The following is a 14,339-nucleotide window of genomic DNA, read 5'->3' as shown; positions in this document are numbered from 1 at the left end:
TAAACCTTATTTTTGATTTACAAACCGCATGCTCCAGGACTCCTTTTTGGGAAGATGCTGCCTCTCCTGCCCTTCTTAGCTGCTGCGCGAAATCCTCTGCCGTGGTGAGACTTTTAAAGAAGGAAGTGCACTGGGCATTTACATTAAACTAATTAAAGTTTAATGGGACAGGTTATGGATGTTTGTACGTCAAGAAGGAGATAAGGAGAGCAGTTCAGAGTGATTTATGCAAGGACTGGAGTGAAGACAGAAGCGGTTGCCGACAACGAAAGCCTCCAAAGCAGCTTGAGTCCTGCAACGTGCCTAGAAAAGTTTTAAAGAGGCACTGCGCAGTTTGTACTCGCTGGAAGACGTCTGATTCCTCAAGGAGCCACCTCAGCAGCTGGGAGACGGTCTACAGGTGTGTGAGTATCGTTCCTAAGCCCCAGGGAGGATGGCAGAGTCCCAGGAAAGTTTTACTGTCCCGTTTACGCGACTCAATGGGAAAAATTGGCAAGATTGGAAGGCTAGAGTAAGGGTTTGGTTGCAAGCAAAAGAGTTGTGGAGCTGTACTGAAGCACCGCCTTTACAGGCAGCTGCAGACGCGTCTGCAGAAGCCAAAGCAGCAGCAGCAGCTTCACAGAAACGCGACAGGAAAGCCCAAGGTCTACTAGTTTTGGCAGTGGGACCAGAGCAAATGCCTTATGTTTCTGAGTTAAAGAACACGCATGAGGTCTGGACGGTTCTGCAGCGGTTAAATTCCAGAAACACTGCGGGGGCCAAGATCCATGCTACAAGATGTTTGTTTGATTTACGTCTCCAACCGGGAGCGTGTGTGAAAGAACATATTGCCAAAATGGTGTCTGCCTTTAATCAACTAAGGCAGCTGGGCATTCCTTTCTCTATGGAGCAGCAGTCATACATATTGTTGTCTTCTCTTGATAAAAGCTATGAGACTCTAGCTCTAACTTTGGAAGCTATGCCTTCAACTGAATTAACCCTTGAATACATTTCTTCTCGGCTTGCGGATGAACAGGATAAAAGGCAAAGAGAAAGAGGTTTGTCTTTAAAGGGGAGTTATGCTGTGCCTAAGAGTGTTGATGCTGAGTTTGAGCACACAGTAAATGCTTTTGCAGCTAGACACTGTTTTCGCTGTGGTTCCCCTTCCCATCTAATCAGGAATTGCACACGTGAACCTGGTCAAGACAGCAACAAGGCCGTTACCCCTAGTTACCAGACAAGGAGTTCCAGGGGACGTCGAAGAAGAGGAGGAGGTCGTGGCTACTCCCACAGCACACAGCACATGGCTTCAGCAATGGCGTTGATGCAAGGGCGTGGCCAAGGCAGCAATCTACGCTGGTTGATCGACAGTGGTGCATCTCACCACCTGGTGGCGCCATCTAGTGTACGTTTGCAGAATTGCAGACATTTGCAAACCCCTAAAGTTGTGACAATGGCAGATTCAACTAAACGTTCCTTAGAGACTGTAGGCACAGTGTTCTTGAATTGTTTGCAAACAGAAATTGATGCCTACGTGCTAAAGGGACTGAAGGGGTGTATTTTGTCTGTGTCAGAACTTGATAGAAATGGGTTTAAAACTGTGTTTGAAAATGGGGTTTGCACTATTTCAAAGAATAACGTATCTCTTTTGCAGGTGGAATGCAGAAATGGGTTATATTATTTTGAGACAAGTCCAGATGAAGTTGAACAGGTTCATGCTGGTTGTGTGAACACGCCTACCCATAATTCTTGTGTTCATTTATGGCACCGCCGTTTAGGGCATATTAATTTTCAGTATGTTAAAAGGCAACCTGAATTATCAGAAGGGTGCAAATTGAACAAATGTACTAAGTATTTGGATTGTACTGCATGCAAAAGTGCGAAGGTTCATAGATGCAGCTATCCCAGTTCAGATAGGAAATCTGACAAAGTATTCCAACTTGTGCATATGGACCTATGTGGCCCAATGCCTGTTGCTAGCATGGGAGGTTCGAAGTATGCACTGTGTCTCTCGGATGACAAAACAAAGGTTACATGGTTTTTTCCTCTCAAAACAAAAGCAGATACTGCAGAAACAGTTAAAAATTGGGTTCATGCAGTAGAACTTGAATTCGGTACTAGAGTACTTGCTTTTCAGACAGACAGAGGGTCAGAATTTACCGGGTCTGTGTTGCAGAATTTCTTTAAGAAAAAGGGAATTAAGCATCGTCTGTCTACACCTTATTCCCCCCAAGAAGGAGGCGTGGCCGAACGTAAAAATAGGGTTCTGCAAGAGTTGGCAAACTCTATGTTGTTTGATGCTAAACTTCCTCAAAGTTACTGGGCGGAAGCCTGGCAGGCGGCTACTCATATTCTGAACCGAGTATATAATTCGGTAATTGATACTACGCCTTATTTTGCTTTATATGGGAAGAAGCCCAAAGTTAATTACTTTCGGGTGTTTGGATCTCAAGCCTATGTACTTATCCCAAAAGCGTTAAGGAAAAAGGGAAGTCCAAGGGCTAGGAAACTCATCTTTTGCGGGTACGAACCACATGCCAAATCTTGGAGGTTTGTGGACCCAGGTGGGGATACTACAAGAGTGGTCCTCAGTAGGAGCGCTGATTTTTGTGAGCAGTCCGGATGGACTCACTTACACGCTAACCCTGACATTTTGAGAGATGATTTAGGCATTCATGCTGAGAAAGAAAGTCCAGAGAGTGATGAGCCAGAAAGGGATGGTGCACATGGTTCAGATGCAGATTCTGATCAGGCACGAGGTTCTTCTCCTAAGGTAGAAAAGCCAGAATCTAGGAGTGCTCCAACTTCGCCAGTCAGTAGGCCTAGCAGACAGCAAAAGCAAAGCAGGTCACCTGCAACACCAAGCCCAAGGGAGGTATCTAAACGGAGGTCTTTATCCCTAGAGGCACGTCCAGATATAAAGTCTGAGACAGATTCTGACAGCCAACGGTCAGAGGGGGCACAAGAGGAGCAATTGCGCAGGTCTAAACGCGCCACGAAGGGCAAGCCGCCAGAGCGGTTTAAGGTGACAAGTGTATACGTAAATATGGCACAGTGTGAGCCAGAAAGCTATATGGAAGTACAACAGCTTCCAAGCTCAGAAGCCGTAAAGTGGCAGGAAGCAATGGAAAAAGAGATGGCTTCAATGAAGTCTCTCGGTGTGTTTACAAGTACAGAGCTTCCGAAAGGGCAACAAGCTGTAGGTTGTCGATGGGTATATCGTTTAAAGCCCACAACTACTGAAGAGTTGCAATATAAAGCCCGGCTAGTTGCAAAAGGGTTTTCGCAGCGCAAAGGTGTTCACTATTCTCAAATCTATGCCCCTACTTCAAGATCGGAGTCATTAAGAATGCTTCTAGCCTCTTCAGCTAAGAAGGGAAATAAGCTGTTTCATTTTGATGTCAATGTGGCTTATTTAAATGCAGACTTACAGGAGGAAGTCTATATGACACCACCACCAGGTTTTGAAGGAGACAAGCCAAACCAGGTCTGGCGCCTACACAAATCCATTTATGGGTTGAAACAGTCCGCCCGTAATTGGAATCCCTGCTTAAACGATGCTCTAGAGAGCATGGGGTTCAGAAAGAGCGCAGCAGATGCGTGTCTTTATCTAAAAGGCTCGGGATGTGAACAAGAAGCAGTTTTGATATTTGTTGACGATTTATTATACAGTGGAAAGGATGATAAACTTGCACAACAATTTGCCACAAAGCTTGGAGAAAAGTTTCAGATAAAATCACTAGGCAATGTATCTGTTTATCTAGGAGTTAAAATTCAGCAAGATGAAAATGGTAACTATTGGCTTAGCCAAGAAGCTAAAATCCAGCAGTTGCTGGAAAGGTTTAAAATGAACAACTGTGCTGGTGTTAAAACCCCAATGGAGTTAAGTTACACAAAGGATGCTCAAACTGAGCAAAAGGCAGAGTTCTGTAATCCCGGGGTTTACCAGTCAGCGATAGGCAGTCTACTCCACATTGCACAGTGGACTCGGCCCGATATAACATATGCTGTCAACATGCTGTGTAGACAAGCTGAAAAACCATCAATGCATGCTTGGCAAGGAGTAAAAAGAGTTTTAAGGTATCTCCAAACTACCAAAAGCTTTCGCTTAAAACTATCAGCAGAGGGCAGCACACAACTTGAATGTTGGGCCGACAGCAGTTGGGCAGATGCTGGACCAGATAGAAAATCAGTGTCAGGAATGGCGATAAAATTTGGAAATGCACTAATTGGTTGGAGATCAAGAAAACAATCACTTATAGCTTTAAGTTCAACTGAATCTGAGTTCAATGCGTTATCAGATATATGTAGAGAACTGGAATTTTATAAGCAACTGGTACAAGAATTGTTTGGAGAATGTTCCCTACCTATCAGAGTGTGGGAAGACAATCAACCTTGTATTAAACTAGCTAAATCAGGTCAATTCAAGGCGCACACAAAACACTTGGATATCCGTTATCAAAATGTATGCCAAAGTGTAAAACAAGGTTTAATTGAACTAAAGTATTGTCCAAGCCAAGAAAATCTCGCAGACGGTTTTACAAAAGCTTTGAGTCCGCAATCTCATAAATGTTTCTGTTCAGGTTTAAATTTGTATTAAGGTTGGTACAGCTCAGTGTTACGAGCGAGAGGGGGTGTTGCTATCAAAGGGTTAAAAGAGTAGCAGAAACGCTCTAATCACTGAGCAGCTGGAGGTCATTAGGCTTCCAGGAACATGAGTCTGTATAAATAGTCCCCCTGTTTGTTTGTTCTTCCCCCCTTCTCCCTTTTGGGTGTGTGTTTTGCTGAGATGTGTGGTTCGTCGCCAGGATTGTTTTTGGGTGTTTTGTAAATAAACCTTATTTTTGATTTACAAACCGCATGCTCCAGGACTCCTTTTGGGAAGATGCTGCCTCTCCTGCCCTTCTTAGCTGCTGCGCGAAATCCTCTGCCGTGGTGAGACTTTTAAAGAAGGAAGTGCACTGGGCATTTACATTAAACTAATTAAAGTTTAATGGGACAGAATTCCTTTTGGTTCATGCTACTTAAATGATACGTTCACATGGCTACTAAACATTTTTGTTTATTTGTATTTTATTTTTATTTATACAAAATAATATATATACATATATATATTAGCAACAAAAAAACTGTCCATGTCTTTCTCCTCTCATTCTTCTCAATATAAAAATGGCGGTGCAGCAACACCCAGTGGCAGAATCCGGAACTGATGCCCACACAGCTCCTCCTCAGAGAGATGCTGCAGATAAGTCTCTCTCCCCACTGCCTGTCTCCCCCCAATAGCTATGGAAGTCCAGTCCTCCAGGGAGAAAACAGTGGGAGCGGGGCATGTGCTGCTGTTGATGGTGTGTGAGCAAAAGGACGCCGTCCCATTCACTGTGGAGGGGGCCATTCATGCCTGAAGATGCTGTGGGAGGAAGATAAGATGACAATAAAAAAACATTGGTTGGGGCCTGGGCAGAAGAGAAGCCAGGAGTAAGGAGGTTGCAAAAAAAACACAAATCATTTGGTCATTTTGCAATATTCCCCACTAGGTAAGACCCTGAAGCTTGCCCTGGAGTCTAATTCTCACTCAGGTGGCTGTAAACGTTTGCCAGGTAAGTAACGTTTCAGAGTTCAAGAGTGGAGCTTATGTAATTGGTTGTTCCTCCGTAGGAATGGATGAAATCTGTCCATTTGGGGGCTTTTTCTCAGTTTCTCATTTTTCTAAACCACATATCCTCATTGGTTTACAGTTTCATAAAAAATTAAAAAGTCCTTGTGAAAACTCCCCAGCCTTTTAGTGCAAATTTAATATTTGTACACAATTTTATTGAACACACGTTTTTGCAAAGCAATTTCCCCCAACAGAAATTATTTTCCGAGAGATTTATTTCTATGTGCCTTTTGTCACAGAAATACGGAAATACAGGAAAGTCTTACCCTTACCTTTATTCCCCAAAGGTGCTCTGAAGGCTCAAACGGGCGTTTCCTGAAACCTTGGGAGCCTCTGGGGGATGAAATATGGAGCTATGATTACATCTCAAATTGACTGGTGTGGGTGGAGGAGATAATAGTACTACTGGTGATGGTGGAGCCAATGTCACACATAGTGCTGAAAGGTGAGGGTTGGGCCCATGCGAGAGTGACAGGATTCTGTGGTTACCTATCCTGGGATGATTGATCAAAGGCAGGGATGCTGTGTGGCTCGTCCCCCCATGTATACTGCAAGCACAAACATGCGACTCTAGCCTAGGTAAAATTGCATTATTAAAACTACCCCCAAATTATCTTTGTCTGAGAAGAGGTAAACGCTCAAAAGGGGCATGTGATTATTGTTAAGTCTGGGAAACACTGCATTTTCGTATGTTATTTTCACCAATATATGCATTTTTAGGGATGGCTTACCCCAGTGTATGAATTTTTGTACACATTTGCTGGGCTGGAGAATTGCAAAATTTGGGGAAGCGCAAATGTCAAAGGACGGCCATGTTTGGGTTCTCAGATTGCTTCAGAAACAACGAATCAAATAGGTTTGCCTTTAAAGACAAACTGAATCGGAACACCCCCCCCCCAATCCTTACCTAGGACAGTATTTCCCAACCTCGTGCCCTTTAGAAACTTGGGACTGCAATTCCCATCAGATCCTTGTCAGCCATGGCTCAGTGAGTGCCCAGAACATAATATCCCAGAGCTTTTTGAAAAGGCTTCTTGCTTACCTGAAATAGGTTCCTTAATGGACGTGTCATGATGAGTAGAAAGCAGGAAATGGGAATGAGAAGCAGAAGTAGAAATGGTCCCCAGTGAGATCTCTGAAGTGGGGTTTGCTGAGACGACTGGACTCTATCATGGGTCTCTGTAACGATTTTGGTGACTGGAGTAGTAAAAGAGTCTGCAGTACAGAGAGAGACTGACCTATAGGGGCAGATTGAATGCCTTCCGGTAACAAGCGAGGGGCAGAGAGTGGATAATATTGAGAGGATACCCATAGAGTGTTGCTGAACCACTTTTTTATGACAACAGATGCAGAGTATTGCATTGGTTTCACAAGAGGCGGATGGTGGCCTGCCATCAAGTGATTGGCACCACAATATTTGGTTTTGTTTTTTAAGGGGAGAGGGAGAAAAACGGGGAGAAAGTCAATGGGGAGAAGAAGGAGAAAGAGCGAGAGCATCTCTACACCACAAATTATTAAACAATGGTCCACTGGTTTAATTGTCATGGACTCCCCCACCCGAAGGAATCATGGGAATTGTAGTTTATTGCGGGTGCTGAGAACGCTGTTCAGGGCCTCTAAATTCTCCCTCTGCCGAACTAAAACTCCCATGATTTCCTGGGGGAGAGATAAAGAAGTATGGGTCCTCAAGTGTAGATATGCCTTAGGAAAGACAAAAAAGAAAGGGTGGAGGGAAGGAAAAGGAGAAAGAGAGATAAAATTGTAAACCACTTAAGAGGTTTTGATACAAACCAGAGGTATATAAAGTTTGTTCAATAAATCAAGTGGGCCCTGTGGTAGAAACCAGGGTTTCATGCAGTCCTGGGGCTGCAGATGTTGGTGACACTGACAGCTGGGTGTGAGCTGTAAGTTGGGAAGTCCTGAGTTCAAATCAGACCACAGCCACATACTCAGTGGGCTTAGGCAACTGACTTTTCTCTCTGCCTCAGTTCTCCCTTACTGCAAGCTGGGCATGATAATACCAATGTTGTAAACAGGGGCAGCTTCAGGTCTGAGGGGCTCCCTGGCAAAATGCCCTCTGCTAGGCCTCCACCCTTGAGCTTACTTGCCAACAGCTGCGAGTTGCCATTTTAAACTTCCCACAATGCCCCTGAAGTCATTTTGGTCTGGGGAATTCTGGGAAATTACAGTGGCAGCCGTAGTGAGGCCACCAAGGGCAGCTATTTAAATTTACCCAGAGTGGCGCAGTATGTCAAGGACCTATTGCGACCAGGTGGGCCTAGAAGTTGGGGGACGGGCAGAAGTGTTGATGTTGGGCGTGGTTGTCATGGCTACTGTGATAATGTTTGTGAAGCATTCTGAAATCTCCAAAGCACTGTATGGATGCTAAGTATTATTTCTGGTGGAAACGAACCTTCAGAGCATAAATGCAACCACTCAGAAGGCAAAGCATTTGTATTCTGCCAAGATAGCGAGGCGACTTTTGCTCATTTTCTCTGCCTCCCCATATTGTCAACACTGGGGTGAAACCATCCTCTTTGATCAGCTCACCACATACCGTTTCATACACACCATAGCAAGTTGTTCACCCAGTGGAAAACAGGAGTGACTGGGGCAGTGGGGCAGGGTTGCAAAGCCACCTTCGTAACCCTGTCATCACTGCCACTGACCGGGTTGGGGTGCAGGGAGGTGGTGGGGAGCTCAGGGCTGTGTGGGCACAGATAGGCTCTGCTCCAAGTTTGCCACCCCCCTGCCATGCCAGTGAACCACCTTGATAAGCAGCAGCGACACCAGTTTTATGAGGGCAGCTCCATGGCATTGCCCCACTGTGTCAGCCCCCCATAGCAGAAATGTATCCCCTCTGTATCCCCACAGCCTTGCTCCCCCACACCCTGACCACCTGGAATGTTACCTGGTTGGCACTGAATAATGGTGCAATTACTGTAGTCAGCAGACTCTTTCAGTTCGATGAGTTTCTCCATCTTGTCCGCCAGGCTTCCGATGTGGTAAGGAACCGGATTCAAGAACTGAGTGATGTTTGTCCCCACAAAACGGACACAACTATCCTGTTAAGGCCCAAGAGAAAAAAGTCAAGCCCAGCAGCTTCGTCCTGATGTATAGCGAGCCCACAAGCCATGCCACCACACCTTAGGAACTGGGGCCAAATTACACATGAAGTTGCGGCACTTAAACGGGGCTACTTCTGTTTTGAAGACAAAACAGCCGCAGGCCCCTACTGTGGATCAGGGCCCTGTGGCAGTTTCCTGCTGAAAATCACCCTCTTCCTCAGCTGTTCTTTACTCCCACTGGTGCTGCTGACTGCAGGCATTAACTCTGGAGCCAAATAGGTTTAAAAAGTTTGAATTAGGTAGGTTTTAAAGAAAATGCAAGCAAGACTGGATTTCTCCATTGACCTTAGAGGCCCATGGTTGCGTTTCAGCTTGTATTTTGCTTTGGAAGTTAGGTAAGTTCACCTTTCAATGCGAACTGAATTGAAATTCTTCTCCATTCCTACCTGGCATGAGGAGGGGCCTGGCTTAATCTGGAGGGAGGAGCACCTTGTGGTATTTCATTCTGATCCAAATTTTAACTTAATTATTTTTAAATATCCTTAACAAATACAAATAATTGCTAGTGTTTAGGACTGGTCAGGTTCAAAACAGCTATTAGATGAATAAATAAGAGAGGGGAATGACCTGTGCTGCCTACCAAAGCACCCATGACCTACCTCAATGTTACATCTTTCAATAAAGGAGGCAATGTGATCTGTTATATTGAAGAACATTTTCTCCAGGATACTCCCGGATACACTGGCCAGATGCTTCAGCTTTTTGTTTATGAGATGAACTTCCCATATTTCCTTGCAGAATCCATCCTGGGGGAAATTATTGGGGGAGTGGAAATATAAGGAAGGAATGCATGATTAGGAAAAAGTCAGGGGTGTATTCTTTTTCGAAACCACTAAGAACGTACAAAGCTGCCATAGGGCTCATCCAAACTTACCTTTTGACCCACGTTTTCCAGGCTCAGGTCCACACTTTAAAGCTTTGTGTCCAAGCACTCCTCTTTTTTTGACCCAGATATTTCCCCGTGAAAACCTGCTCTTTGAAGCAGAAGCACAACAAACAGCAATTCAGGTTCCGCCCACCCCCAATTGCTGTTTGCTCCAATTCAGCTATAAAGAGCAGGTGTTTTTCCCCCTCAAGGAAAGCTCCGGAGAGGGGTGGGTGGGAAAGGGCACCTGGATATGGAGTTTTAAAGCATGGACCATTTCCTGGAAAGCACAGGGAAAAGGTAAGTGTAGATAAGCCTTTATAGTGAGTCAGACTTTTGGTCTATCTAATTCAGTATTGCCCACACAGGCTGGCAGCAGCACAATTGACACAAGAGGAACTGTCTTTCAAATCCTTCCACTCCTGGTGGAACTTCTGCTTTTTGTAACAGGAGAGGCAGCACACATTTTCATCTCCACGCAAAAATTCGCTCCTGAATTAAAATAATTGCAACTGATCAGCCCTTTCAAGTAACATAACAACACCATGGTAGGTAACATATGTCTAGTTGTTTCCTTAGTTAACAGGTTGTTTTTTAAGACTTTACCGGTTTCAGGTTGGATGGCATATCTACTGGGTAATTGAGGAGCAGGTACTGCTTCTGAGGAGAGAAAGAGACAGGCCTGGGTTGAATGAGGGGAGAGGATGGATTAAAGAGCAAGAAAAGTCTATCCATGAAATGTTTCTAAATAGGCTTTAAAGGTCCCTCTAGGTCAGAGGTTGGCAATCTAAGGCCCATGGGCTGGTTCTGGCCCAGGAGCTTCCTCAAACCGGCCCACGGCCGTTCTGTGGATCGACGTGGGGCTTCCATTATTTTTCTCGCTGCAGGGATCAACTTCCGTCCCAGAAAAGCACCGGAAATAGCGTGTGCGCATGCGCATGGGTGCTTCTCATCTGGAGGAGCGCCTGTACGCGTGTCTACGTGCTATTTCCGGCGCACTTCCAGGACAGAGAACCACCCATGTGCATGTGGACACACTATTTCCGGTGCTCTTCCGACCCAGAAGAGCAACAGAAATAGCTCAAGCGCATGCACAGGCGTGCAAGCTCTGGCCCAATGAGAGGTCTGCCGGGGAGTGGACTGGATCGGCCTCAAAAAACGTTGCCGACCCCTGATCTACATTTATCTAGATGAGCCTTCATCACCCTGGCACAATTCTCCATGTTTTGGACCACAACTCCCATGAGCGCTGCAGTGTTGCATTTCTACCTGCAGGGCCAATTTCAGGTGGTAGCATGGGATGATTGGCTCAGCCCCTTGGCAATTAAACTCTATGGTCCCTACAACATTTTATCACATCCCCAATGCTGTTCAACATCTATTTGAGGGAGGTTCATGGTGAGTTCTGGCACCTATTTTTCTAGAAAAATAGCGCTGCCCTGATATAGTCTGCTCGAGGGCACACTCACCAGTTCTTTAATTTTAGATAAAAAAAGCTGAGTGTTGTTCGTTGACTCAAACGGAACATGTTGAAAGACGCAATTCTTGCTTGACTCACATTGGGTGAGAAACAGCAGCAGCAGAGCAAAGACCTAGAAGGAGAGGAAAAAATTCTTTGGCTTATATAGTAAGTGAAAGCTCAAAAGAACTCTCAAGCATCTCTCAGCTAGCATGCAATGCAGACCCAAACTTCCATCTTCAAATATCTGAAGACCTGTCACATACATGACAGAGCAAATCTGTTACTTGCCTGATCCTCTTTTAAAGGCATCTAAATCTTACCCTCCTTCCTTTACAGTAGAATGGGAATGTTGGCATTGGACTTTCCCGAGAGACAATGGAGTGTGACTCCAGGAGTAAAGTTAAACTAGTGGAGAATCATAGCACTTGCTGTGGCTGAGGAGCCCACCAAAGTGACTATTTCAGCATGCAAACATAGGCAATGGAGTTCCTGGGCTGCCCAGATGAGAAGACCCCCCTCTCAGCCTCACTAATGTGGCCCAAAGGAAAGCAGAGCAATACGTTTGGCATCAGTTTGGCTACAGGAGTTGTTGGAAGGTGTACAAGACACCATTCAACCACTCTGAATTTGTGTAGGGCTTACTCCATAGCTTTTTCTTCTCCCGAAGATGTCTTGCAAGGCCAGGGGTATGGAGGGTTTACTGCCAAAACCTTTCTCACGAATGAATGTTGCCACAAGGCAGCAGAGGTTGAGAATCAGAGTTTTCCTTCTCCCAGGTGAGCTACCTTCCCAGGTTGACAAGCCCCATCTGCTCCTCATTTCCCTCTGCAGCATGTCATTCTGCAACATTTCTTGCGGGTCCCAGTCGTTTGTTGCTAATAGGTAAACTCTACAGCTCAGTGGACTGACAGTTGGAGAAGACTGAAAAGGTGGCGGCGAGGAGAATGGAATAGCCTGGAAGAGGCTGGTTGCAGAAACATTCCCCCCATCTGCAATCACGAGGACAAAAAAAACTTTTTAAAAAGGGAAATTTGCGTTGCTCAAAAAGGCAGTGAATGATAGAAAGGAAATTGCTTGCTGAGTAATTTGCTTTCTGCCATTCACTGCCTTTTTGAGCAACGCAGATTTTGAGTGATGGAAAGCATGCATTGAACTAAGGCCGCCTGGTTCTGGGGAGATAATGGTGATGCTGTAAGGAGAGGTCCAAAGAACCTCCCTCTTCCTCTCCGGCCACCATTCCTGGACTAGTATATCAGGAGAGGCTGAGGCCTCTTCCTTGATCCTGCCAATTGTTTTTGGAAACTTACCACAAAAGACTCTGGGGTTGCATGGCGCCAAATCATCTCCACATGGTCTGGTGGATGACCAACATGCTGAGGATTACCCCTCTAGAAAGGGGGGGGGGGAGCTGTGGGGATAAAAGAAAGGATGGTTAGGGGTTAAGAGGCCAAGGAAACACGGACTTGGGATGTAGCAAAACCAGCATTTACCAGCGTGGGGCCTTCCAGATGTTTTGCACTACAACTTATGCAAAATAATAAAAAATACCTAACATCTGGGCTTCTTTTGAGCTGGAACTCTCCGGAACTCGCCATTATAAGGGAACAAGGGAGGCACTCAGGGTGAGTTTCAGCACCTCTTTTTCTAGAAAAATAGCACTGGTTCACATGAAACACTGTTTATTCATTTATTCATTGCGTTTATCTTCCAAGGATCTCAAGGTGGTGAACATGGGTCTCCTCCTCCCCATTTCATCCTCACAACAACCCTGTGAGGTAGGCTAGGCTATGAGATGGTGACTGGCCCAAGGTCACCCAGCTGACTGGGGATTCGAACTCTGCTTTCCAGGGTCCTAGTCCAATGCTCTAACCATTACGCCACATTACGCATAATGATTCTTCAGTCATCCACCATTTGACCTGTAGTGGGGGATTTCAACATCCATGCAGGGGCCAACTTGTTGGAGCAGCCTGGGGCATCAGAGCCTCCATCACATCCATGGGGCTGTTTCTGTTGCAGTTCCTGTGTGTGTAATTCCACAGGTTACAGAGTCAGCTGCATGGCTGTATCCGTGTGGGGAATTTTCTGACTGACATGGTGGGCGCTCCTGTTGACGTAAAGCAGGCGAGACCATTATCAGAGTGCCGCCTCCCTGGATGGAGACAGTATGCTTCTGAATGCCAGTTGCTGGGAACCGCAAGATAGTCATGTCTTGCCTGAGGGTTTCCCACAGGAATCTGGCTGGCCATTGTGAGAAGAGGGTGCATTTATAAAGCTGAATCCATTTTGCAAATTTGCACAGAGAAATTGCAAACTGGGAAACTGCTGTCCTTCAAAATTCACACCTTGCCATGCAGCTGTCCAACCAAACAATGCTTGCAAAAACACATATATTAAGTGTGTATAACAATGAAGAAGTTTGTGGAAAATAACATATAAAAGGTTATTATGTTAGGGGAAATAATTGCTTGCAAAAATTGCTGCAAAACGTGGAAAACTGAATTTAAGATTGGAAAAAATGTGAACTTGGGGACTGAAATTGGCAAAGCCTTCCATCCATCCTTCCAATGGAAAGAACAAAGGAGTAGCAGGTTTAATATTTAATCTGAATCATAGCATTCTCTTACTTATTCTCCTAAATAAACCACAATTGGGAACCCAAGCCTGGTGTCTGCGGTTTGTTTCTTGATTGTGGTTGGTTTAACAGCTTGTGCACACCTTAATTTCCGTAACCACAGTTAATTGCTCACATTAGGTCCAAGCCCTGCCAGTGTAACATCCTGTCCAACATGCGTCTTCCAGGACTAAAATAGGGACTTCCCAGCCAAGTAAGAAATTCTATATATGAGTAAGCAAACTGGAGCTTCTTTTCTCCTGCTCTGGAGGGTTGGACTCGAAGCAACGGCTTCAAGTCACAAGAAAGGAGATTCCGACTAAACATTCAGAAAAAACTTTCTGAAAGTAAGAGCTGTTTGACAGTGGAAGAGGCAGCATTTGAAACTCCCATTGTTCTAGGCGCGTTTTACGACAGGGAATTCCATTAGCGCGAGCAGTTTCTGAGCTCTGGGCGCAGTACTGAGCCTAAGATTTCAGATTAAAACTGCCACGGCTAGAAGGAAAGGACCTTTTTATTATTGATGCACCGTAAAATGTGTTTTTAATGTTGCAAACTGCCCTGAGATCTTTTGATAAAGGGCAGTATATAAATTGAATATAATAATAATAATGATGACAACAACAACAACAACA

General features: G+C 45.1%; 1 protein-coding gene and 1 long non-coding RNA gene across 2 annotated transcripts in view; one reads left to right on the top strand and one right to left on the bottom strand.

Moving 5' to 3' along the window:
- Positions 1 to 5,034: 5,034 nt before the first annotated feature.
- Positions 5,035 to 13,121, bottom strand: FLT3LG (fms related receptor tyrosine kinase 3 ligand). Its single transcript, XM_081886086.1, has 8 exons — positions 12,398 to 13,121; positions 11,098 to 11,220; positions 10,235 to 10,288; positions 9,363 to 9,509; positions 8,547 to 8,700; positions 6,678 to 6,850; positions 5,908 to 5,968; positions 5,035 to 5,386 (listed from the first exon to the last, which is right to left on the bottom strand). Exons 1-7 carry the CDS (start codon positions 12,431 to 12,433, stop codon positions 5,936 to 5,938), a joined length of 720 nt encoding a protein of 239 aa, XP_081742212.1. The 5' UTR covers positions 12,434 to 13,121; the 3' UTR covers positions 5,035 to 5,386; positions 5,908 to 5,935.
- The window catches only part of LOC309355345, a 37,459-nt gene continuing 32,649 nt past the window's right edge, over positions 9,530 to 14,339 (top strand). The window contains exon 1 of the long non-coding RNA XR_014162508.1: positions 9,530 to 10,176. This is a non-coding gene — a long non-coding RNA (uncharacterized lncRNA). The remainder of the gene's footprint in view (positions 10,177 to 14,339) is intronic.

The sequence above is a fragment of the Podarcis melisellensis genome (genome assembly GCF_964234715.1).
Source record: "Podarcis melisellensis genome assembly, chromosome: 13".
Classification (NCBI taxonomy): Eukaryota; Metazoa; Chordata; class Lepidosauria; order Squamata; family Lacertidae; genus Podarcis; species Podarcis melisellensis.
The sequence above is the reverse complement of the archived record's forward strand: the minus strand, read 5'-3'. Positions and strand labels throughout refer to the sequence as shown.

Excerpts from the sequence above, each read along its gene's own strand:
- FLT3LG (XM_081886086.1), bottom strand. The coding sequence starts at position 12,433 with ATGATTTGGCGCCATGCAACCCCAGAGTCTTTTGTG. Across the intron at positions 10,289-11,097 it reads TATCTAAAATTAAAGAACTG|AAGCAGTACCTGCTCCTCAA; the intron begins GTGAGTGTGCCC and ends TTCTCTCCTCAG. Across the intron at positions 9,510-10,234 it reads TGCCATCCAACCTGAAACCG|GATGGATTCTGCAAGGAAAT; the intron begins GTAAAGTCTTAA and ends AATTTCCCCCAG.